The sequence below is a fragment of the Chrysemys picta genome, chromosome 9, assembly GCF_011386835.1.
Source record: "Chrysemys picta bellii isolate R12L10 chromosome 9, ASM1138683v2, whole genome shotgun sequence".
NCBI lineage: Eukaryota > Metazoa > Chordata > Testudines > Emydidae > Chrysemys > Chrysemys picta.
In genome coordinates this window covers 60,610,301-60,630,504 of record NC_088799.1, presented here as the reverse complement: position 1 = coordinate 60,630,504, position 20,204 = coordinate 60,610,301, and the positions used below count along the sequence as shown (strand labels likewise).

Here is a 20,204-nt window from a genome sequence, read left to right as displayed (position 1 = left end):
CTCTGGACAAACAGCTGCAAGGGGGCGGGGGGTAGAAAACAGTCCCAGAAAGTTAAAAGGCCCCCTTCCCTATCAACTGGGGAGGGGTGACTACAGGTCAATCAGGTTCAGCTGAGAAGGGGTTACCAGAGATCAATTAGGATCAGCTGATTCCCACTAAGGGCTGCCTGATACCTTTTTAAACCATCCCTGCCGGGGGGGTAGAGAAGGAGTCAAGCTACCAGTAGGTGAGTAGCAGCAAGGGGAGGCTGCATTCCCTCCCATAAGGGAGAAAAACAAGCCCAAAACACTGGCTGAGAGAATTACGGACTGCCCCCGTGCAGCCAAGAGGAACTGTTTTACCCCTAGCCCGTCTCACCAAGGCTAAAAACAGCTGAGGCTGGTGAGACCGAGAAGGTGCCTTGCCACATAATATTGACCTGGCAATATGGTTGGTCCTTTGGGGGTCAGAAGAACATTTGGTATATGTGAGCAGAGTTTTTAAGTAATAAAGGGGGCTGTGTGATTTATTCTTTTAGCCTCTTGATAACCAGTGTGGGGGAGATCAGGAGCACAGTTTGTGACTGGTTGGTGAGTCTAATTACAGCAGGGGTAGGCAACCTATGGCACACATGCCAAAGGCGGCATGCGAGCTGATTTTCAGTGGCACTCACACTGCCTGGGTCCTGGCCACTGGTCCGGGGGGCTCTGCATTTTAATTTAATTTTAAATGAAGCTTCTTAAACATTTTAAAAACTTTATTTACTTTACATAGAACAATAGTGTAGTTATATATTATAGACTTATAGAAAGAGACCTTCTAAAAACGTTAAAATGTATTACTGGCACACGAAACCTTAAATTAGAGTGAATAAATGAAGACTCGGCACACCACTTCTGAAAGATTGCCGACCCCTGAATTACAGTGTTAACCACCCGTTTTGGGAGTATCTGCTCTCCTTTTGTAGCCTGCCCTGACCTTGGCATTTTCAGTGAAGGGTGCCTCCAGGCACCCTGGGTCACACTTACCATTTATATATACACAACACGGGCTGCTGGAGAAAGGGTTGGCACCTGCCAAGGTTTTTCCAGGATCATCCCTTTGTAGAGGCAGCTGATGTGGGAAAGCCATTAGGGAGCTCAGGACTCAATCTAGGTCAGGGGTGCCAGAACAGGAGGGGTTGGGGGCCATGGTCCCATCACTTTTTATTGGCCATAAGGGTGAGTGATGGGGGAAGGGGGCAGAGAGAACCAAGTGGGAGGTGGGGTCTTAGGGGAAGAGGTGGCATAGGGATGGGGCCTTGGGGTGAAGGGGTGACACGAGTGGCTCCCCCACTTTTAGGGAGATTCTGCTATTCCTATGCCAGGTTTATGGGCTTCAGGCTTATAAACCTGGCATAGTTTATGAGTACCCCCATTTTGTGTAACTCCAAGATGGCAACTCTAGCTAGTGCCCATGGCAAGGCTCCTGCAGCAGTCATGGATCTCGGAGGCTTGGTGTCACCCCTCCCCCACATCCTAGGCAAATCCTTTGCACGGTAGCTGCCGCTCCAAGTGCTGACCTCTCGCTGTGCCACTGTGTGTGTAACCCAGGCGCGTGCCCCTGGGGGATCTGGATCTATCCGTAACCAAAGGGTGGCACTCAGAAAGTGATTCAGGGAGCAAATACCCACCCTGGATTTCAGTGAGCCTGGGGGGGGAGGTGGCGCAGAGAGGAAGCAAGGAGTTTCCCATCATTGCTGTACAACCACTGCTGGCTAGCTAAAATGGGGAGGGGAAGGCCATAGACCCACCCCCACCATCCCAGTGAACTGATTGGCTGGGCGAGAAGGCAATGCATGCTGTACACCATTGGGTGGACCTGTCACTGCAGTGGGTGCTCACAGGCAGCCCCAGCACAGCCTCTGCCAGCAGCATTTTCATCATGCTCCTATAATTATCCCTGGGCGGCCACTGCTGATGCGGGCAGTCTCCAAGCTCATCGGCTGGAAACCCCCAAACCTTTGTCGAGTTCGGCCCCTGTTCCAGCCCTCTGAGCCCTGTGGGCCTGGACAGGGCCTGGTGCTCTCAATGGCAGCTCTTCTTTTCCAGTCACACTGGCATGGCACCAAGATGAGCCACCAGGGCAGCATTTCAGCCCCTCCCGGCCTCCCCCAGCCTGAGGTGGAGGGACTGCAAAGCGTCCCTGGCCAGTAAGGAGCAAAGTGCATCTCCCCCAGCTCCATGTTGGGATCAGCTGTACCGTGGGGCTGGGAGGAGGGTGTCTCATTTCGCCCCAAATGGCTTAATTGTCACTAGTGAAAAGTCAGCAACATTAGCTTTGCCCCTGTTCTGGTCCTGAGAGAAATCCCCCCTCTGAATAAATGCACATGGCTGCCCTCCCAAACACCAGTGCCTTGGGCTGGTCGATTCTAGGCAGGCTTTTACTCCACACTCATCACCCTGTACCTGAGCACCTCCCAGTGGTGCATTAAGCTTCAGCAATGTCAAGCTGGAGCCAGGACACTCCCTCCCCTCCATTCTTCCTGCTGCTCGCTCCTCCATCACACGAGGGACGTAGTTCCAAGCACACCATTAGTCAGGCTTTATTCTGCTCCGTGGGTAATGCAGCAGGAAGCCTTACAGCTGGACAGAGTGGCTTTCAAGAAATCACATGCTGAAGGTGTAAATACATTGCCTGTGCTATGCAATTAGATGGCTAAGTACACTTGCAATTCAGCTAATCGTATAGCAAGTAGCATGGCACCCGGCTAGTCCCCTAGTGTTTCTTTGCTATTGTAACCCATTTGCCAGGTGGTGTCAGCAGCAACACAGGCCGGGTTCAATATGGAAGTTACTCTCCTGTAAGTGGAAGTTCTTTGAGCTGTGGGGTCGCTAGCTGTATTCCACACATGGGCATGCATGCGCACCATCCGCCTGAGCTCAGAGCTTTCCAACAATTGGTGTCTGGTGGGCCACAGCTGCACAGTTGCTCTCCTCATGCTCCAGACCGAGGATGTAAGGGGTGACTTGATCCCAGGCTATAAGTACCTACATGGGGAACAAGTATTTAATAATGGGCCCTTCAGTCTAGCAGAGGAAGGTCTATCTGCTAGACTGAAGCTAGACCAATTCAGATGGGAAATGAGATGTACATTTTTAAAACTGAGGGTAATTAACCACTGGGACAACTTACCAAGTGTCGCGGTGGATTCTCCATCACAGGCAATTTTTAAATCTAGATTTAGAAACACAGCCAAAGGGCTCTGAGAGATTAGCTACAGGAGCAGAAAATTAACATCAATTTAGAAAAATGCAGCTGAGTGAAAGACTCTAAAAGAGACTCCACGGCAGAGAGAACTTGCAAAAGCAGAGATGCCAAAGGAGAGTAAAGTAGGCAGGCATTTATAAGGCTACATGACAGCACAAACAGCCCATGGAATGTTGCGTAGCCTATACCAGGGGTTCTCAAACTGGGGGTTCTGGGGGTCACAAGGTTCTTACATGAGGGGGTCGCGAGCTGTCAGCCTCCACCCCAAACCCTGCTTTGCATCCAGCATTTCTAATGGTGTTAAATACATAAAAAGTGTTTTAATTTATAAAGAGGGGTCGCACTTAGAGGCTTTCTATGTGAAAGGGGTCACCAGTACAAAAGTTTGAGAACCACTGGCCTATACTACCTCCCATCATGGAGCAGGGAGGTAGTCAGCCCTTGCCACCTAGGTCTGTAAAGCTGCACCTGGGCCACTGCACTGGGCTCCGAACACCACTGTCAACAAAACACCATCTGAGGTTCGGGGAAGAGCAGCAGCCGTGCCCGAGGCCTGGTGGACTTGCTTTACAAGGAGAGATTTAAGGAACTGACTGTATATCGCTTGGTCATTCAGTGACTTAGGCAGACTGACATGATGAGCTGCCACAGCTATTTGAGTCGTGCAAGCCCCAGGGGAAGGAGAGGAATTAACTCAGGCAGTACAAAGGGGCGTAACTAGGAAAGCTGGGATGAAATTTACAACGGGAAAGTGGCAAATGTAAAGTGTAATCAGGCCAGACTTGCTGGTGGCAAGATGGACTAGCTGGTGCACCGGTCCTAAGGGAGGTGCCAGAAGTCACCATGTTTGGCATGTGTAAAACAGGGCTGGATTAAATGCTAGTAAATGCAGCCATCTTGTATTGTCCCCTGGGGGATGGAAACTGTCACGTCTCTTCCATCGTTAAACTCCTGGCCCTGTCTTATGTTCTCCTGGCATGACGGCTGCAGTGATCGAACTCATTAAAGGCAGGCAGACAGATTTTGCACTCCCAGGTTGTTTTGTATATTGCTCCGGTATTTCAGTTTTAGCCATGTCGCCCGTTTAATTACACCTCCTCTCACTCCCCCCCCCCCCCACACACACACAGAGCAGCCATGGTAACAACAGCCCAGGACAGGAGCGTCATGTGTTTTACACACTGCCATTTACTGACATATGCCGAACTCCCATTTAGGAGTTCTCTGACTCAGGGCTGGGATTAGTGCCTCTGCAGCTATGATTTCACTGAGCGGGAGCTGGGGCCACGTTTTTCTCTCTCTCACGGTTTGATGAGAGAGGATGGCTGGAGCTGCTTTTCCATCCTATGAAAATCTTGGAGATTTTAAACATTTTCCCAGTCTCCAGTGGACAAAACCGAACCCTTTGGGCAGTTTTAATGACAAAGAAGAGAGCATGCGAGACCCTCCCCAGAACAGCTCAGCTGGGATGTACAGGACCCCTGGTGAAGTCTCTGTTGTGGGCCTCACTCAATTAATCAAAAAATTCAAACTTTGCTCTGGCTCCTACTGACATTGCTGGGCCCTTTTCTCTCGATCTCAGTCATGGGAACAGGGTTAGGCCCCAGATGGTTCTTATATAGAAAGGAAACCCTAAGCCGTCAGCAGGGCCAGGCTTATCCATGCAGTGGGCCAGGGGTCTCAAAGGAGGATGGTGCAATGGATGCGCTTGGCAACCTACCTTTGCATGTGCAGTTAAGTCCCTCTGGACCGCATGTTTGTATGAGCCATGCCCTGCATCTCATCTGCAGCTGCTAATGTGGCCCACGCCACATGAGTTGGGTGCTGAGACTCACTGATGCAGGTTTTGGGTTCTTTTTGCAGTGCAGCCATACTTATGCTGAGAACAACTGCTTGGGGTTTTCACATCCCCAATGCAACAATGCACACCCTAGCATGGAACAAGCCCTGTGAAATGCACCTTGCAGTGACAGCAGGGGCCCCACATAAGCTGGGTCCAACTGGGGAAGTGTGATGCACATGCTCAAACAGTCCCCACATGGCTCCAATCCCCCAAACACTGACTGTCAGTCTGGGGCAGCTGACCCCTGGCACATGAACATGTCCACTGTATCACGGGGTTGGGTGCTGGCGATGCCTCTTGGAACCGATGTCCTGTCCTTGTGCCCTTGCTCCGAGCCCCGAAGCCTGGAGCTGTGGATGGCTGGAAGCCTCTTAGCTGCCAAGTCTGCAGAACAATTCACGCGGGGACTTTGAGACTGACGTGCATGGTGAGAGCAGAGGGCGGATGAGGAAGCTGGGTGAGATTGGCCTGAGGAGGAAGTGCTGTGACGTGTATCGTCACTGCTGCATGGGCCAGCAGCTGCCTGCTGCCAGACCAGTGCCCAGGGCTGAAATCCGAGGGCTTTAGGCTTTGTCAGGCAATTTACAACCACAAGTTGCCAGGACGCCTCCCTCTCTCGCCCTGACTGTTTGGGGCATTTACTTTGTAAACACTGAACACAACTCCGTGCCAGTCCTGTGCTACCAAGCCCCTTGGTTCTGCATGCTCAGGGGATGAGGCTGGGTTTCAGTGGCCAGCCTGGTCCCATGGAGCATGATGTCCCGGATTGCACCTCTTCCCTGGCCTCCTGCAGCACCAGCCAGGTGGCTGAGGGCTCAGGTGCCACACCTGAAACCCAGCCCCAGACACTGAAGGCTCACACGGACTCCTGGACTCACTTAAATGCACCTTAAATGCCATGTGTCTTGGCCAGTGTCCAGGGAAAGCTGTCCCCAGCTCAGAGTGCAAAGCTAAGCCCTTGCACGACAGCTTGTGCAAGGCCTAGAATGTATCCAAAGGAGCGGTCTAGGACCCTGTCCTGGCTGGGGAGTGCAGGCACCCTATGAGTTTAGCCAGGGCCGACTCCAGGGTTTTGGCCGCCCCAAGCAGCCAAAAAAAAAAAAAAAAAAAGCTGCAATCGCGATCTGTGGCGGCAATTCAGCGGAAGGTCCTTCGCTCCGAGTGGGAGTAAGGGACCGTCCGCCGAATTGCCGCCGAATAACTGGACCTGCCTCCCCTCTCCGGAATGGCCGCCCCAAGCACCTGCTTGCCAAGCTGGTGCCTGGAGCCGGCCCTGAGTTTAGCCCCCCCTAGAGAAGAGGCATGGGGATGAGTCCACAACTCTGCCTCCCCTCCACACTGACCAGCAGCAGCTGGGCACAGGCAAACCAAATGCTGCACCCTCTCAAATGGGGACAGAGCACCCCAGGGAGCATGACAACCTCTGAGTCCCCCCATTTCTGGGCCATCTGCATGCATTGCACCAATCTGCTTGCTGAGCTCAGGGACCATGACACTTGGGGCAGAGAGCTCTCAGCACACGGGCTAAGCATGGTGGGCTGTAGGGAGCAGGGTCAGTATTGAGCTAGGCCCCAAGCATGGGCATTATGGGCACCATTTTGCTGGTTGTCAGAGGGGATGTACAATGGAGAGCCTGAATCCCTGGCACTTCCCACAAGAGGAGCGGGCTGCAGATCCTGGTTACCTGGCCGTGCTCCAATTTGGATAACTAAAACTCTGCCTATTTGCCGCCCCTTTTGTGCCACACAGTGGGTGCAGAACACCCCTGTGCTGTCCAGCTGTGCAGACCTGCTTGTGCAGCAGTGGGTGCCGTTCGTGCACTCAGTGGCCCCATTCTGCTCTGTTCCACCCATGCAAGCCTGTTGGCCACAGTGAAGGCACAGGGCCATAATTTGGGCTCTCTGCACAGCTCATTGGTAGCCTTTCTCAGCCCTTTTCATGAAACAGCTCATGGCGAGGTTGTTTCCTAGAGCCCCCCCATTCACTTTCACAAGCCTACACCAGCCCCAGAGCAGTGATCACTAGCAGGGACAAGGCACATGGGGATATTTTATATGTGCACATATTGAACCTTCTTTGAATGTGACTGAGCAGATGGGAGAAAGAGCCAGCCCCATGTGACCATCCATCTCCCTACAGTTCCTCCAGCAAGGCACCAGCCACAGCATGAGACCCTCTGCTTTAGGATCATAGAATCATAGAATATCAGGGTTGGAAGGGACCTCTAGTCCAACCCCCTGCTCAAAGCAGGACCAATCCCCCTTGCCCCAGGTCCCTAAATGGCCCCCTCAAGGATTAAACTCACAACCCTGGGTTTAGCAGGCCAATGCTCAAACCACAGAGCTATCCCTCCCCCCGGTGGATGTTTGTTGTGTTTGTTGAAAGTGTTTGTTACCTACCACTATATATGGGTAGCTAGGTGTTTGGGCCCCTGCGCGCAGCCCAATGCCAGATGACACATGATTCTCATGGGACTTCCCCAAAAGATGGCATGTAATAGACCACTGGAAAACTAACAACTCACTGATCATTAATATTCCTGTGTGATGCAAGTATGGTTAACCCACATGGAACTTCACAGATGTGCTGGAAATATGTGACTAAAATGTCAGGGGCTTTGAGAAACAGGTTTTCTTTAGGCAAAGGAAAAAGGCTAACCCAAGTGTGGCCAAATTCAGTAGGTTGCCATTTGTGTCGGGTTGCAGGAAGAGAACATTTGCACTGTGAAAATCACCAGCGAGGGAGGAACCAGCCTGGAGTCTACACCAGACAGCATGGCATCCACACGCAGCAAGAGAAATGCACTTTACCCATGTCCAAGGGTTACTGGGCTATACAGAGAGGGGGGAGCAAACCCCTAGGTTATCTGTCTCCTGAGGGACCAAAGTAACCAGAACTTTGATTGTGTCAGGGTGGATCCCAGCCAGTCTCGCTGGAGAACTTGCTGTATGTAGGGAACCCATCTTGAACGATAACTAGAGCTGTTAGTCACAGAAGTGTGTTTTACTTTTGTTTGTTTGCAACCATTTTTATCTTTAGTCTTTCAACTTGGTATCACTTAACCCTCCACCGTTTTGTTAATAAACTTGTTTTACTTTTACCATAAACCCACTCAGTGCTCTGTTTGAAGTGGAGGGTTTGTCAGCTCACGTTAAGTTAATAAGCAGCTATGTATGGTTTCTTTAAAGGAGCAGCAAATCTGATAAGGTTTGGTGAGAGCTACAGACAGAGAGGCTGAGCAGTGCACAGCGACGTCTCTGAGGAACTCAGGAACTGGGGTTAACTGATTGTTACCAGGTTTGGCTGGGCAGAGTCCTGAAGAGTTTGCTGCCATGGCAGACAAGCTGGTGTGCCAGGGAGCTGACACATAGCTTAGCAGCAGCAACGCTCTCACTTGCTGAGGCTGAGGGGGTAACACAGGGGCGCACAGTTCTGGAAACTCCAGCAGCTTGCCACAGTTTGATTTGCCCTCAAGAGCAAGTGTTTGGGTAGGTCTAACAAACAACACAGAGCTCTACTGCAAGAGCAGCTCCCCCCAACTCCCATTCTGCCCAGTCAGCCCTACATGGCCAGGCTGTGGGGGTTTTCTAATAGGGCAGCTCAATTGGGGTCTCTCTTGTGCCTAGGAAGGGATCCTGGGAAAAGCACCTGGATTGTTGTGAAGGATTATAACAGGAGACCCTCGTCTCCCCTGGTTATACAATATCAGAGTCCCGCACTGGAATCTCAGCTTTACGTTTGCCCCACACAAACTCTTGTGATTGTCTCCGCTGTGATTATCTAATTTACTGCCGTGATTTCGTCTCACTCACTAAAGTGTCTAAACAGGGCTACCTCACTTTGTGATGTGGCTACTGGGGCTTTGGATTAGTTAAGGCATCTTGGTTGCTAGTTCACATATCAGCATAACAGCATTCCCTCCCCCCAACCCCCGACATGAAACAGCCTGCGATGTGGCTTCAGAGTTCCAGCTGATTTTGAGTAGAGAAAAGAGAGCCAGTTGACAGAGAAAAGGTGATTTGAAAAGATTGCATGTGAAACTGATGAGGAGTGGAACCCTGCTCTGGGAGCTGTGGCCTTTGGTTTTAACATGACTGACTTCTGTATCTTCAGCTCAAGTGAGGGGTCCCTCTAAGGTTGATATAATGTTCAAAGATGAGATTACCAGAATGAGTGCGATGTCAGATGTGGTAGCAGCTCCTCCATACACAAACATGGCCAGCAGTGTATATATACACATTAACAAAGAAATTGCCAAAAAAAAAAAAAAAAAAACAACCCAAACCCCAGTTATGTTACATATGAAGAGAAAGTATGACAGGTTTCACTGTAATCAGATTTTCACCACATCCCAAATCAGATACAATGGATTTACTATGATAAAAACATCCAGCAGCCGCAGAGCTCTGCATGAGGCAGAAATATAAATGACAAATGAACTACCTGCAATGACTTGAACCGGCCCCCTCCGATCCTGCTACCTGCTTCCAACAGGATGACAGAAAAAGGAAGAAAGCATTTCTATGTTAATTTCCAACCATGGGCAGCAGAGGCTGGATAGGCTCAGATTGGCTGGAACTATCGCAGCGTCATATGACACCGGGCATTTTCACCAATGGGATTGCTCGCTAATGGGTGGGAGGCAAAGGCCATGATGCAACAGGGGAGCTTTGAGGATCCATTTCCATCTGCAGAGGACAGCTCTCTAGTGCAGGGGCCTGACTTCCGCAGTGAAGGAGCCAGGCTTTGCTGCTGGACTTAGCACAGGACAGCAACTGTCCACACTGACAGACATGTTTGGGTTTTGCTTTTAACAACCAGCAGAGAGGAATGCAAGCGATGAACCCCAGGCCAGTCAGCTTATTGAGCTGGCCTTCCCATTTCCATTCTCCCAGACAAGCTCTCCGCAGTGCCCTCCTGCCTGTCACTGGTACAGTTCTTCAGAACCCCAATGTAATTAGTGCAATTTCCTCAGGTGCAATGTCACATGAATGGCTCTTGTACTCCGAGTTAAAGGATGTGGCAGAGTCTCCAACAACGATCCCATCTAAACAGCGACAGGGCCAGCTGAAAAGCTTGGCCCCTATTTTTCAAATGTTAAAATCCATCTACAGCATGCAGGCGTCTGTTTGAGACAGCTTCCGTCACAAGCAGTCCCCCCGTTGGGAACACTCTGGGTCAGTACAAAGGGGGCATTATGTGCCTTTGAAAAAATCAACTTGAAAATGGCAATTTATCTGCTTAAAATGATTCTGGGCTTAGCTGCAGGGCAAGGCAGGAATGGCGATGTGAATTCCCCACACACCACCATCAGCAGCTTGGGCCAGCAGGAGCAAATAGAAATCTTCCCTCAGCTCTGAACTGATGCATCTCACACTGCAATTTATGGGCAAACAGCACAGGGCCTTCTGTGGAAAGCTGCCTAGACCAGAGACAGGGAACGAAAAGACCTTTCTGATTCCCAACATAGCACAAGGTGGCATATAATTTTTCCATATTACCCCCCACCCCACACACCCTTTCATTAGGCAGCCAGTCATCATAAATGTTGAATACTGAAAGGGGAGAAAAGTCAGGTTCATTTTTATACACCCTGTGCCTGCAAGAAGGTATCAATCTTCTGCTGATCCTGATGGCAATTTAGTGTTAATGAAAAGTATCCCTCAGCACAGCTCATTCAAGGCTCTGCAGCACATCAGCTGGCATGGTAACCTTTTATGATCAGCCAGCCACAGATCTCATCTGACATAGCTTCAGGGGCCACATGCACACCTCATCCTGACTCACCCCAAAGAACAACGGCATTCGGTAGACTGTCCATGAGCTGGGGAGGCTGCTTAATGAGCTTCAGAGGGGCCTGTATCAGGCAAGAAAGCTTCCAGAGAGAACCGAAAGATGGGAGCACATCAGTTCGAGTCGGGGCACCTCGGATAGCTGAGGGCCGGCAGGAGGGAAGGAGGCATTAAGTGAACCCAGATGAGTCACAAGGGGCAATACTGGGTTTGGTTCACAGGCTGCCTGGCTTCAACCCGCGACCTCAAAGCCTAGCAGCAGGACTTTACAGCAGCCAACGGTCCAGTGCACACGTCACACTTCACTCCATCTGAGCCAAACCACCCTCTCTCTGACCTCCACTCCTGAAACTAGGCAGGAACCTCCCTCCAGCCAGGTGAGCCATGCTCTGCCCACTCCATCCTAACACTAAGTAGCGCACACACACTAAGACTACCCCTGGATCAATCAATCCACTTGCTCCCCGGAGGCTTGGCTATGAGGTAGGTTTCTGATCAGCAAGGTCCAGAGGTCTCTTCCTGTTTGAAACAAGGAAAAGTTAAGCAGAGTTTTAAGCCACACAAGGGCAGTCAGGCAACTTCTCCTGTCCTGGATCACACGGCCCCATGCAACAAAACTAAGGAGAGACTAACAGAAGGGACATTCCAAAGAACACACTGAACCTGGCCCCTGGACCGGCACTAGCCAATACTGCCAGCCTGGTGCTTGGCTGGACAAAAGAGCCAAACCTCGTTCCAAAGGAGAGACTTCCCAAGATACGGAGGTTTTGTTAGCGCCAGTTCTAAAAGCTGGTTGGATGCTGGGTCCCTGGCAGAACAGCACCAGCTGTGTGTGAAAGAACCAGACTTTAAAAGTCAGTAGACTGATATTCAGACAGCCATGTCCACAGCATGGAATGAGGGTCTGCAGCAGCACCGGCTCTGGTGTGGAAGGCTGCAAACCCAGGCTAGACCTGCCCACAGCTGCAGAAGCAGCTGGAACCGAGACATCGTAAGTCGCACATGCTGGTGACGGCATTCCCTTTGCACCTATGAAAGTTAAGACATTGCCTATCCCTCTCCCAATTCAGATCAAAGGCTCCACGAGGCAGCTTTCTGTGTGCTTTGGGCACTGTCTCCCCATGACCTGCGGTTCCTCTGACACATGCAGGCCCATCCTCCCCTGCCCAGCTCCTGTTGTCATTCACAGCTATCTACGCAACACGCTCCCCCAGCATCAGGAAGGGAAGAGCTGAGGATTAGCAGAACTTGCCCTTGCTCGGTCCCAGCGTAAGTGATGATGCAAGGTGCCTTCCAGGGAGGGTCAGACCAGCTGGGATTCATGGGGAACAAAAACCTTGGGCAAGTCTCTGCATGAGAGGGGGCAAAGTTACCCAAACATAAAGGTCCGGGGACTGGATTCTGATCTCCGCCCCATAGGTTAACTTCAGAGTGAAAGGAACAGCTCTGCATTGACTCCAGAGGCGACCCCAAGAACCAGCCAGCATGGGACAGAGAACGAGCTAGACGGACTTTGCCCGGCCAGGCTGCCTTGCTTGCTATCAGCGCTCATATTTGGTCTTCTAGATTTTACTCCCTTGTAGCCCCCAGTCACCCTCACACCAACACAACGTACAGAGGAGAAAGTGAATTCTGATCAGGGCTGTGTGCAGAGGCATAAATAATGGATACAGTCCTTGTACACTACAGTAGTTATACACCCCATGGCCCACTGGCTCTCTCCTGCTTCTCTGGAGATAGTGCTGTCTGGCCAGCTTCCACTCCTCCTGCCTGGCGGCAGCAGCAGCAGCAGCAGCACCAGGTGATACTGGGCCCTTTCCCCACTCCCAACACACACTCTTTCCAGGGGGATGGCCTACATTAAACCAGTGCATCCTTTGGCCAGACGCATCTCTACCATGGAGCATGACCTAGCCCAGCCTCAAGAAGTAGCATTGCATGATGGGGCCTGTGCTCTCCACAGGCCCCAGATGGGCACTGGAGGGGACAGACACCTCAGCTTGCTCCATTTCACAGATCAGATATTAACCAGAGCTGGGCTTGGCTGGGGCCTCCCTGATGTATAATGACAAAGGGCCTCCCAAAGGAGGCAGTTATAACGGAAGAAGAGGGAGCACTGGGGGGAGCCGGATTTCAGGTCTGAGCGTCCCCCCGAGCGGGAGGAAGCGTGTGCCCCTGTCAACTAAACACACCAGCCACACCCCGCAGGCGAAGCAGCTGGATGGCTCTCTTAGAGCGGGTTCCACTTTCACAATTTGCATACAGTTGAATGGCTCTTGAGGTTGGCTGCGGCCGCCTGTCTGGGTGACATTGAAAGCCACGCTGCTTATGTGACGGATCCTTCCTGAGATGCGGCCGATTGCAGCCCCCCATCTAAATGGCGATGGTCAATGGAGCTGGTTGGTGCTCAAGCTGGCCCCTACCAGGCCACACCCTGCTCTGCCCAGGATCCCCTCCCTTGCCCACACTCCTAGGGGGCCCTGGAACAAGCACTGCCCACATCCCCCTTCACTCACTCCCAAACAAGCCCTGTGACAGTCCAGCTGTAGGAACGCCATCCCGCTACAAAGGAGTTTCACAAGCCATATTCCCGCACACACAGAGCTCAGTCACAGAGTTTATGTCAATCGCTTTTAAAGTTTTGTTTTTCCCTTAAAAATGAGATTCCTGTGGGAGGTGCTCACTCGCCAAGCGTTATTTCTCTGGCGTCAGGGCCTGCTTTCCAACCCAGCTTTCAGAAGCCCCCACAAACATTTCCTGTGATCCACTGTGGAGCATGACAGGGGTTGGCTGCTGCTTAGTGGCAGGCTTTCATCCCTGATACGTACGGGGACTCCTGCGGTCGGCAGTTACACTCCTGCTGCTCCGGGTAATCGATGAAGTCTGGAGCAGGCAGGCCTGACAGGATCATCAAAGATTTGTTCCAGATGGTAAACGTTGGACATACCGGCAGGATGAAGGAAACGTTGAATGTATGCAGATGGAGAGAACTGGCCGGGTCGTAGAAGGACAGGGTGTTGTTGTCATAATCCAGGAGGATGCCCAGGCGCTTCATCTGTGGGTGAACGTCCACCAGCATCTCCTTGTTGTTGTGTCTCACCACAAAGTTGCTGTTGCAGCGGGAGAAGACCCAGGATGAGGAGTTCTTGCCAATCCACTCATTCTTTGGGGCTGATTTATAGGCGATGCCAATGGCGTACCTAGGAGAGGGACACACGTTACTGACCTAGACCCTCCAGAATGCACAAACCATGTCCCGGAGGGCTCATCCAGCCATCAATTTAAAATTTGCCCTAAAATGTACATGGTTACTCCAATTCCCTTGAAATTTGGTACATCTCGTGGGTACATGGGGTTTGGTCAGTGGCCCAAATTTGGGGACAGTTGACCAAGGGGTTCCCAAGAAGAAAAAAACTCCCAGCTTTTCTTAAAGTTGAGAGATTCAGGCAATCTTTTTTTTTTGCTCAAGATAGAGATCAAACCAAGGGTCAGCTCATCGCACCAATGCTCAAAGACAGAGTGTATGGCACCTGATGGCCCTTTGGGGGAAATCAAATTACAGTGTCATTTCAAAAAGATTTTGCTTGTCTAGTTAAAATTTTCACAAGCCTCAAGTGCTCATTCTAGCTCCTACTGTATTACACTGAGCACGTGCAGAGAGAGAGGCTACCCATCTGGAAAACCAGTACTACCGCTACATCACAGGACCTGGGTGGCTCTGAGGGTGTGTTTTGGTCATTGAATCTGAGCACCGCCCCAGGCACCGGCAATTCAAACACAACCCAGAGCAGAAATCGGGAATTAAAAAGGGAGGCATATTGCTCTGTCATCGAGAATTTCTGATTTGGGGAAATGGAATCGAAGCACAGCAGAATATTCAGAAGGTGATGAAACTATTTTTTGAAAAGAAAGTATGCATGCAAGTCCTCACTGGGAAAGGAGGGGTATCCAGGGATGGAACAGTAGGTGGTAATAGGGGGAAGAGGGGTTTGGGTCTGCAGTGAGGGATGGGGGTATTATGGTGAGCGATGAATGGGTGGTGGGAAGCATGAGGGTTTGGGAGGCTCAGATAAGGGGGGAGGTATTGGGGGAGTAGGAGAGGAGAAGACAGGAGAGGTTGGGGAATATGAGGTGTAGCAGAGGAAGTTGGGGGTTTAGGGGTGGGGCTTTCAGCCTTGAATTCTCCCCTTCCTTGTGTGTGATGGGAGTGGGGGAGCCCTATGCCTCTGCAAGGGGACTGAGCCCCCTACCTGTTATATCCTCTGAAGTCTGGGGGACACTGCTCCCCCTGGGATGTCTGAGTCCGTCTCCCTGCACCTCTATGTGAGCTGGGATCTGGGGTGCAGGGAATGAAGGCAACAAATTTAAACATCTGAAATCCAGAAAATTAATAGTTAAGATACATGTTTCCCCTGTGTGGGGTGAGGGGTGAAGGGTGGGAGGGCTAGGGGCATGGCTGGGGAAGCCTGGCTGAAGCAGGGACAGGAGTCCCAGCTGTGTGTGTGTGTGTGTGGTAATGGGAGTGAGGGGCCCAGCTCAGTGTGCAGCTTGGGCTACAGAACCAGGTAGCATGAGGCCCTCCAGTAATAGTCTGTGACGTGTGCACAGCAGTGCAGGGCAGGAGTCAGCAAGGAGTAACTTCAGACATGTCCCTGGTTTTTGCAGGGCCAGCTCATGGCTTAGTGGGACGGGAAAGGGAGGGGGAGGAATAAGTGTTGAAGGTGAGGGGTGGGCAGGGGGTGGAGAAAGAGACATACCAGCCTGCTCTCACTTGCTGACAGGTCAGTTACTGTAACAAGCCTGCCATAAAGCTGTCAAGGTTTGGGACATAGAGCATGGATGGGATTTCTCTAGGGCCCTGTTAGCAGCTACACACTGCAAACCTTTCAAAGCCAGACCATTCCAGTATAACAAACGATACAGGAGGGGAGGGAGCACTGAGGAATAACAGGGCAACCGTGTATCCAGGTGGAGAGATCACTGGACTGGAACTATTGCTAACTCTGCCACTGGCTGGGTGACCTTGGGCAAGTTGCCTCTCTGTGCCTCAGTTTCCCTTCTGTAAAATGGGGGTAATGCTCTAAAGTTCTCTGAGATCTATTGATGAAAAGCACTAGATCAGAGCTAGGGCTTTTGATTATTACCTAGGCACAGTAGCATATCAACTTAACAACGAGGTGAGAATACAACGGCCTAAATGACCAGTAGCTCCTACCAACAAACACGTTTCTGTTTAAACAACTAGGAAACTAAATAGAAAAAACCCCTTCGCTAATGCAGAGTTCAGGCTGCCGAGTGATACCTTGTGCCAGGCTCAGCAAAACTCAAACCTCTGAAAACCAGGAAATACAGAGATAAGGTAAACGCCTGCACAGCCTTAACTCTGCCCTCTTTGAGTGATGCCCCAACACACCCATGACACACTCACTCCCACTCTGCCTTGTCACAGTAATGGCCAGGCACTACCTATACCTATTCTGTGCTCAAACACCGTTCCCCCCACAGAACACCACACCTGTCAAATAGGGGCGGCTCTATGTATTTTGTCGCCCCAAGCACGGCAGTCAGGCGGCTTTCGGCGGCTTGTCTGCAGGAGGCCCACTGGTAACGCGGATTTGGCGGCATGCCTGCGGGAGGTCTGCTGGTCCCGCGCCTTTGGTGTACCCGCCGCCAAATTGCCGCCGAAACTGCGGAACCAGCGGACCTCCTGCAGGCATGCCGCCGAAGGCAGCCTGATTGCCGCCCTCACGGAGGGCTTGGTGCGCTGGTGCCTGGAGCCGCCCCTGCTGTCAAATGTAACAACCACTTTGTACCCTTCTACAGCCCCTTCACACCTGCACACAGGCTACCCCTAAACCTGGACTTTCCCCATCCCATCATTCAATCCAGCCTGCTCTCGTATCCCACCCCAGTAGCCTACTCCTGACACAAGCTGCACAGTCCTGTACAGACATGCTGCAGACTGGACCCTCGCAGTCCACGGGCCCCTTTCCTTTCATCACACACATGGGGGGGAGGGGAGAAGGGTTCAGACACACTCTCCTCACATCACAATCACAACTCTCCCAAGCAGCTCCAACTTACTCCTCCCCCGTTCACTGCAACTACACATAACAGACAGGTCTCAAAATGTAATTGTAACGGGGGAATCATCATCGAGTGGGTCTGTTTCCAGTGGGGGCCAGCAGGGCTCGGGTCTTCGCCTTACGCTATTTAATATTTTTAGTAGTGAACTGGAAGAAAACATAAAATCCTCACTAATAAAATTTGCAGATGACGCAAAATTTCACGGGGGAGGGGAGATAAAGAATGAAGAGAACAGGTCACTGATACAGAGCGATCTGGATCGCTCGGTAAACTGGGTGCAAGCAGTGTGTTTTAATATGGCTAAATGTAAATGTATTGTCTAGGAACAAAGAATGTCAGCCATATCTACAAGGTGGGGAAGTGCTATCCTGGGAAGCAGGGACTCTGAAAAAGATTTTTTTCTGGGGGAGGGGAGAAGGTGTTGGATAATCAGCTGAACATGAGTGCCCAGTGTGACGCTGTAGCCAAAAGAGCAAATGAGCTCCTGGGATGCATAAACAGGGGAATCTGGAGTAGAGAGGTTATTTTACCTCTGGATTTGGCACTGGTGCAACTGCTGCTGGAATCCTGTGTCCAGTTCTGGGGCCCACAATTTCTGATGCAGGTTGAAAAATTGGAGAGGGTTTAGAGAAGAGTCATGAGGATGAGTAAAAGGTTAGAAAACCTGCCTTAGAGTGATAGACTTAAGGAGCTCAATGTATTTAGCTTAACAAAGAGAAGGTTAAGGAGTGACTTGATAAGTCTCTAACTATCTACATGGGGAACAAATATTTAATAATGGGCTCTTCAATCCAGCCGAGGAAGGTCTAACACGATCCTAGTTGAAGCTAGACAAATTCAGACTAGAAATAAGGTGTACATTTTTAACGGTGAGAGTTCTCCTTGTGTCTTAGATGGGCGGCCTCTGGGCGTGATCAGCACACTAATAATACAGGAGAACTGAATGCACTCTTCAGAATAAACATAAGAATGGCCATACCAGGTCAGACCAATGGGCCATCTAGCTCAGTATCTTGTCTTCCAATAGTGGCTAATGCCAAGCGCTTCAGAGGGACTGAACAGAACAGGGCAATCATTGAGTGATCCGTCCCCTGTCATCCACTCCGAGCTTCTGGCAATCAGAGGCTAGGGACACCTAGAGCATGGGGTTGCATCCCTTACCATCTCGGCTAATAGCTCAGCTAACCTCCATAAACGTATCTAGTTCTTCTTTGAACCCTTCACAACATTCCCTGGCAAGGAGTTCCACAGATTGACTATGTATTGTGTGAAGAAATACTTCCTTTTGTTTGTTTTAAAACTGCTGCCTATTAATTTAATTGGGTGACGCCTGGTTCTTGTGTTATCTGAAGGAGTTAGGGTGACCAGATAGCAAGTGTAAAAAACTGGGACAGAGTGTGGGGGGTAATAGGCGCCTGTATCAGAAAAAGCCCTGAATATTGGGACTGTCCCTATAAAATCGGGACATCTGGTCTCCCTAGAAGGAGTAAATAACACTGCCTTCTTCACTTTCTCCACACCAGTCATAATTGTATAGACCTCTATCATATCCACGCTTAGTCACCTCTTTTCCAAACTGAAAAGTTCCCATCTCTTTAATCTCTCCTCATATGGATAATGCTAATAATTTTTGTTGCCTTTCCTTGTATCTTTTCCAATTCCAATATATCTTTTTTGAGATGGGGTGACCAGAACTGCACACAGCATTCAAGGTGTGGGGGTAGCATGGATTTATATAGAGGAATTATGATATTTTCCATCTTCTCATCTACCCCTTTCCTAGTGGTTCCTAACATTTTGTTCACTTTTTTGACTGCTGCTGCACATTGAGTGGACGTTTTCAGAGAACTATCAACAAGGACTCCAAGATCTCTTTCTTGAGTGGTAACAGTTAATTTTAGACCCCAACATTTTATATGTATATTGGGATTATCTTTTCCAATGTGCATTACTTTTCATTTATCAGCACTGAATGTCATCTGCCATTTTGTCGCCCAGTCACCCAGTTTTGTGAGATCCCTTTGTAGCTCTTCACAGTCTGCTTTGGACTTAACTATCTTGAGTAATTTTGTATCATCTACAAATTTTGCCCCTCTGTTCACCCCCTTTTCCAGAGCATTTCTAAATATGTTGACCAGCAAAGGTGCCAGTACAAATCCTCAGGGGACCCCACTAGTTACATTTCTCTATTGTGAAAACTGACCATTTATTCTTACCTTTTGTTTCCTATCTTTTAACCAGTTAGTGATCCATGAGAGGACCTTCCCTCTTATCCCCTGGAGAATTCACAGTGGTTTCAGCAAAGAAACTGTTACGTTTTCAGTGTATAAACTATCCAGCTGTTTCACAACATGCCATCTGTTTCCTCCTACACTGAGCCTCATGACACGTAGAATGGGCTGCCACAGCCTTACATGTGACCGTGTAAAAGCAGCATAAAACCAGCTTTACTCTATAGAAAATTAACCTGCCAAAGTGCTGCTAAGAAAAGCATTATTTCTTCCCAGCACAATCTCCCCCTGCCAGGAAGGAAGAGGGCTAGAAGTGACACAGCCAGGCTCTTTCATCAGAAGCCTTCCATTTTAGGCCCATTGTGACAGCCAAGGCAAAACAGCTTTAAAAATTGGATCAGCTTGATGATGTTTCTGTAATGACTCACGGCTAACTCGCACCATGCATGGTGATGATCAGAAGCAGAGCCTTCCCAGCAATCTGGCTGCCAGGGATTTCTTAGAGTTTAGCAAACCACAATTCTTCATAGCCAAATCTGAGCACAGCAGGAGCTTCCTGATGAAAGGGTGTTGTTTTAACACCTGTGGAGCTTTGAGGGTGACCTCATGACAGAGGAACATGTGGCAGCAGCTTGTGGCCCATGTGCTACACTCAAATCACGTGGGATTAACCCATTCAACAACTCACCCACCAGTGGGACAATCTGGAAATAGCGGTTCAGGGGGCAGTCAAAGGGACTTTAAAGGAGGGCTTGGCCGTGGGAGGGATATGCTGAAGTTCATGAGGGAGTGGAGAAAGGCATTTGGGGGCATCAGGGCTCTTGGAAGGTTTGTCAGCTTGTGAGGGGCCCGAGAGCCTCCAGCAGAGAGTTTGGCTGCATTAGGAATCAGCCAAGGCAGAAGGGAACATGCCGGCTCCCAGTGACAGGAACATGGGGTTTGTACCAGTTTAGAGACCATTGGCCAAGCTTGGGTGCTTCAGAGAAACAAAACAAGCAAAAACAAACCAGCCCCAAACCCTA

General features: G+C 50.4%; 1 protein-coding gene across 13 annotated transcripts in view; it reads right to left on the bottom strand.

The window, feature by feature from the left end:
* The window catches only part of MID2 (midline 2), a 465,133-nt gene that overhangs the window by 34,138 nt on the left and 410,791 nt on the right, over positions 1 to 20,204 (bottom strand). For 9 of the 13 annotated variants that reach the window (XM_065557200.1, XM_065557192.1, XM_065557194.1 and 6 more), the window contains one exon: positions 8,080 to 14,064. The exons of 3 other annotated variants lie outside the window; for them this stretch is intronic. In XM_065557200.1, the coding sequence (XP_065413272.1) occupies positions 13,662 to 14,064 (403 nt within the window). In that variant the 3' untranslated portion in view covers positions 8,080 to 13,661. Of the gene's footprint in view, positions 1 to 716; positions 3,010 to 8,079; positions 14,065 to 20,204 lie in introns of those variants that run through there. One more of the 13 variants, XM_065557202.1, reaches the window with a different exon arrangement.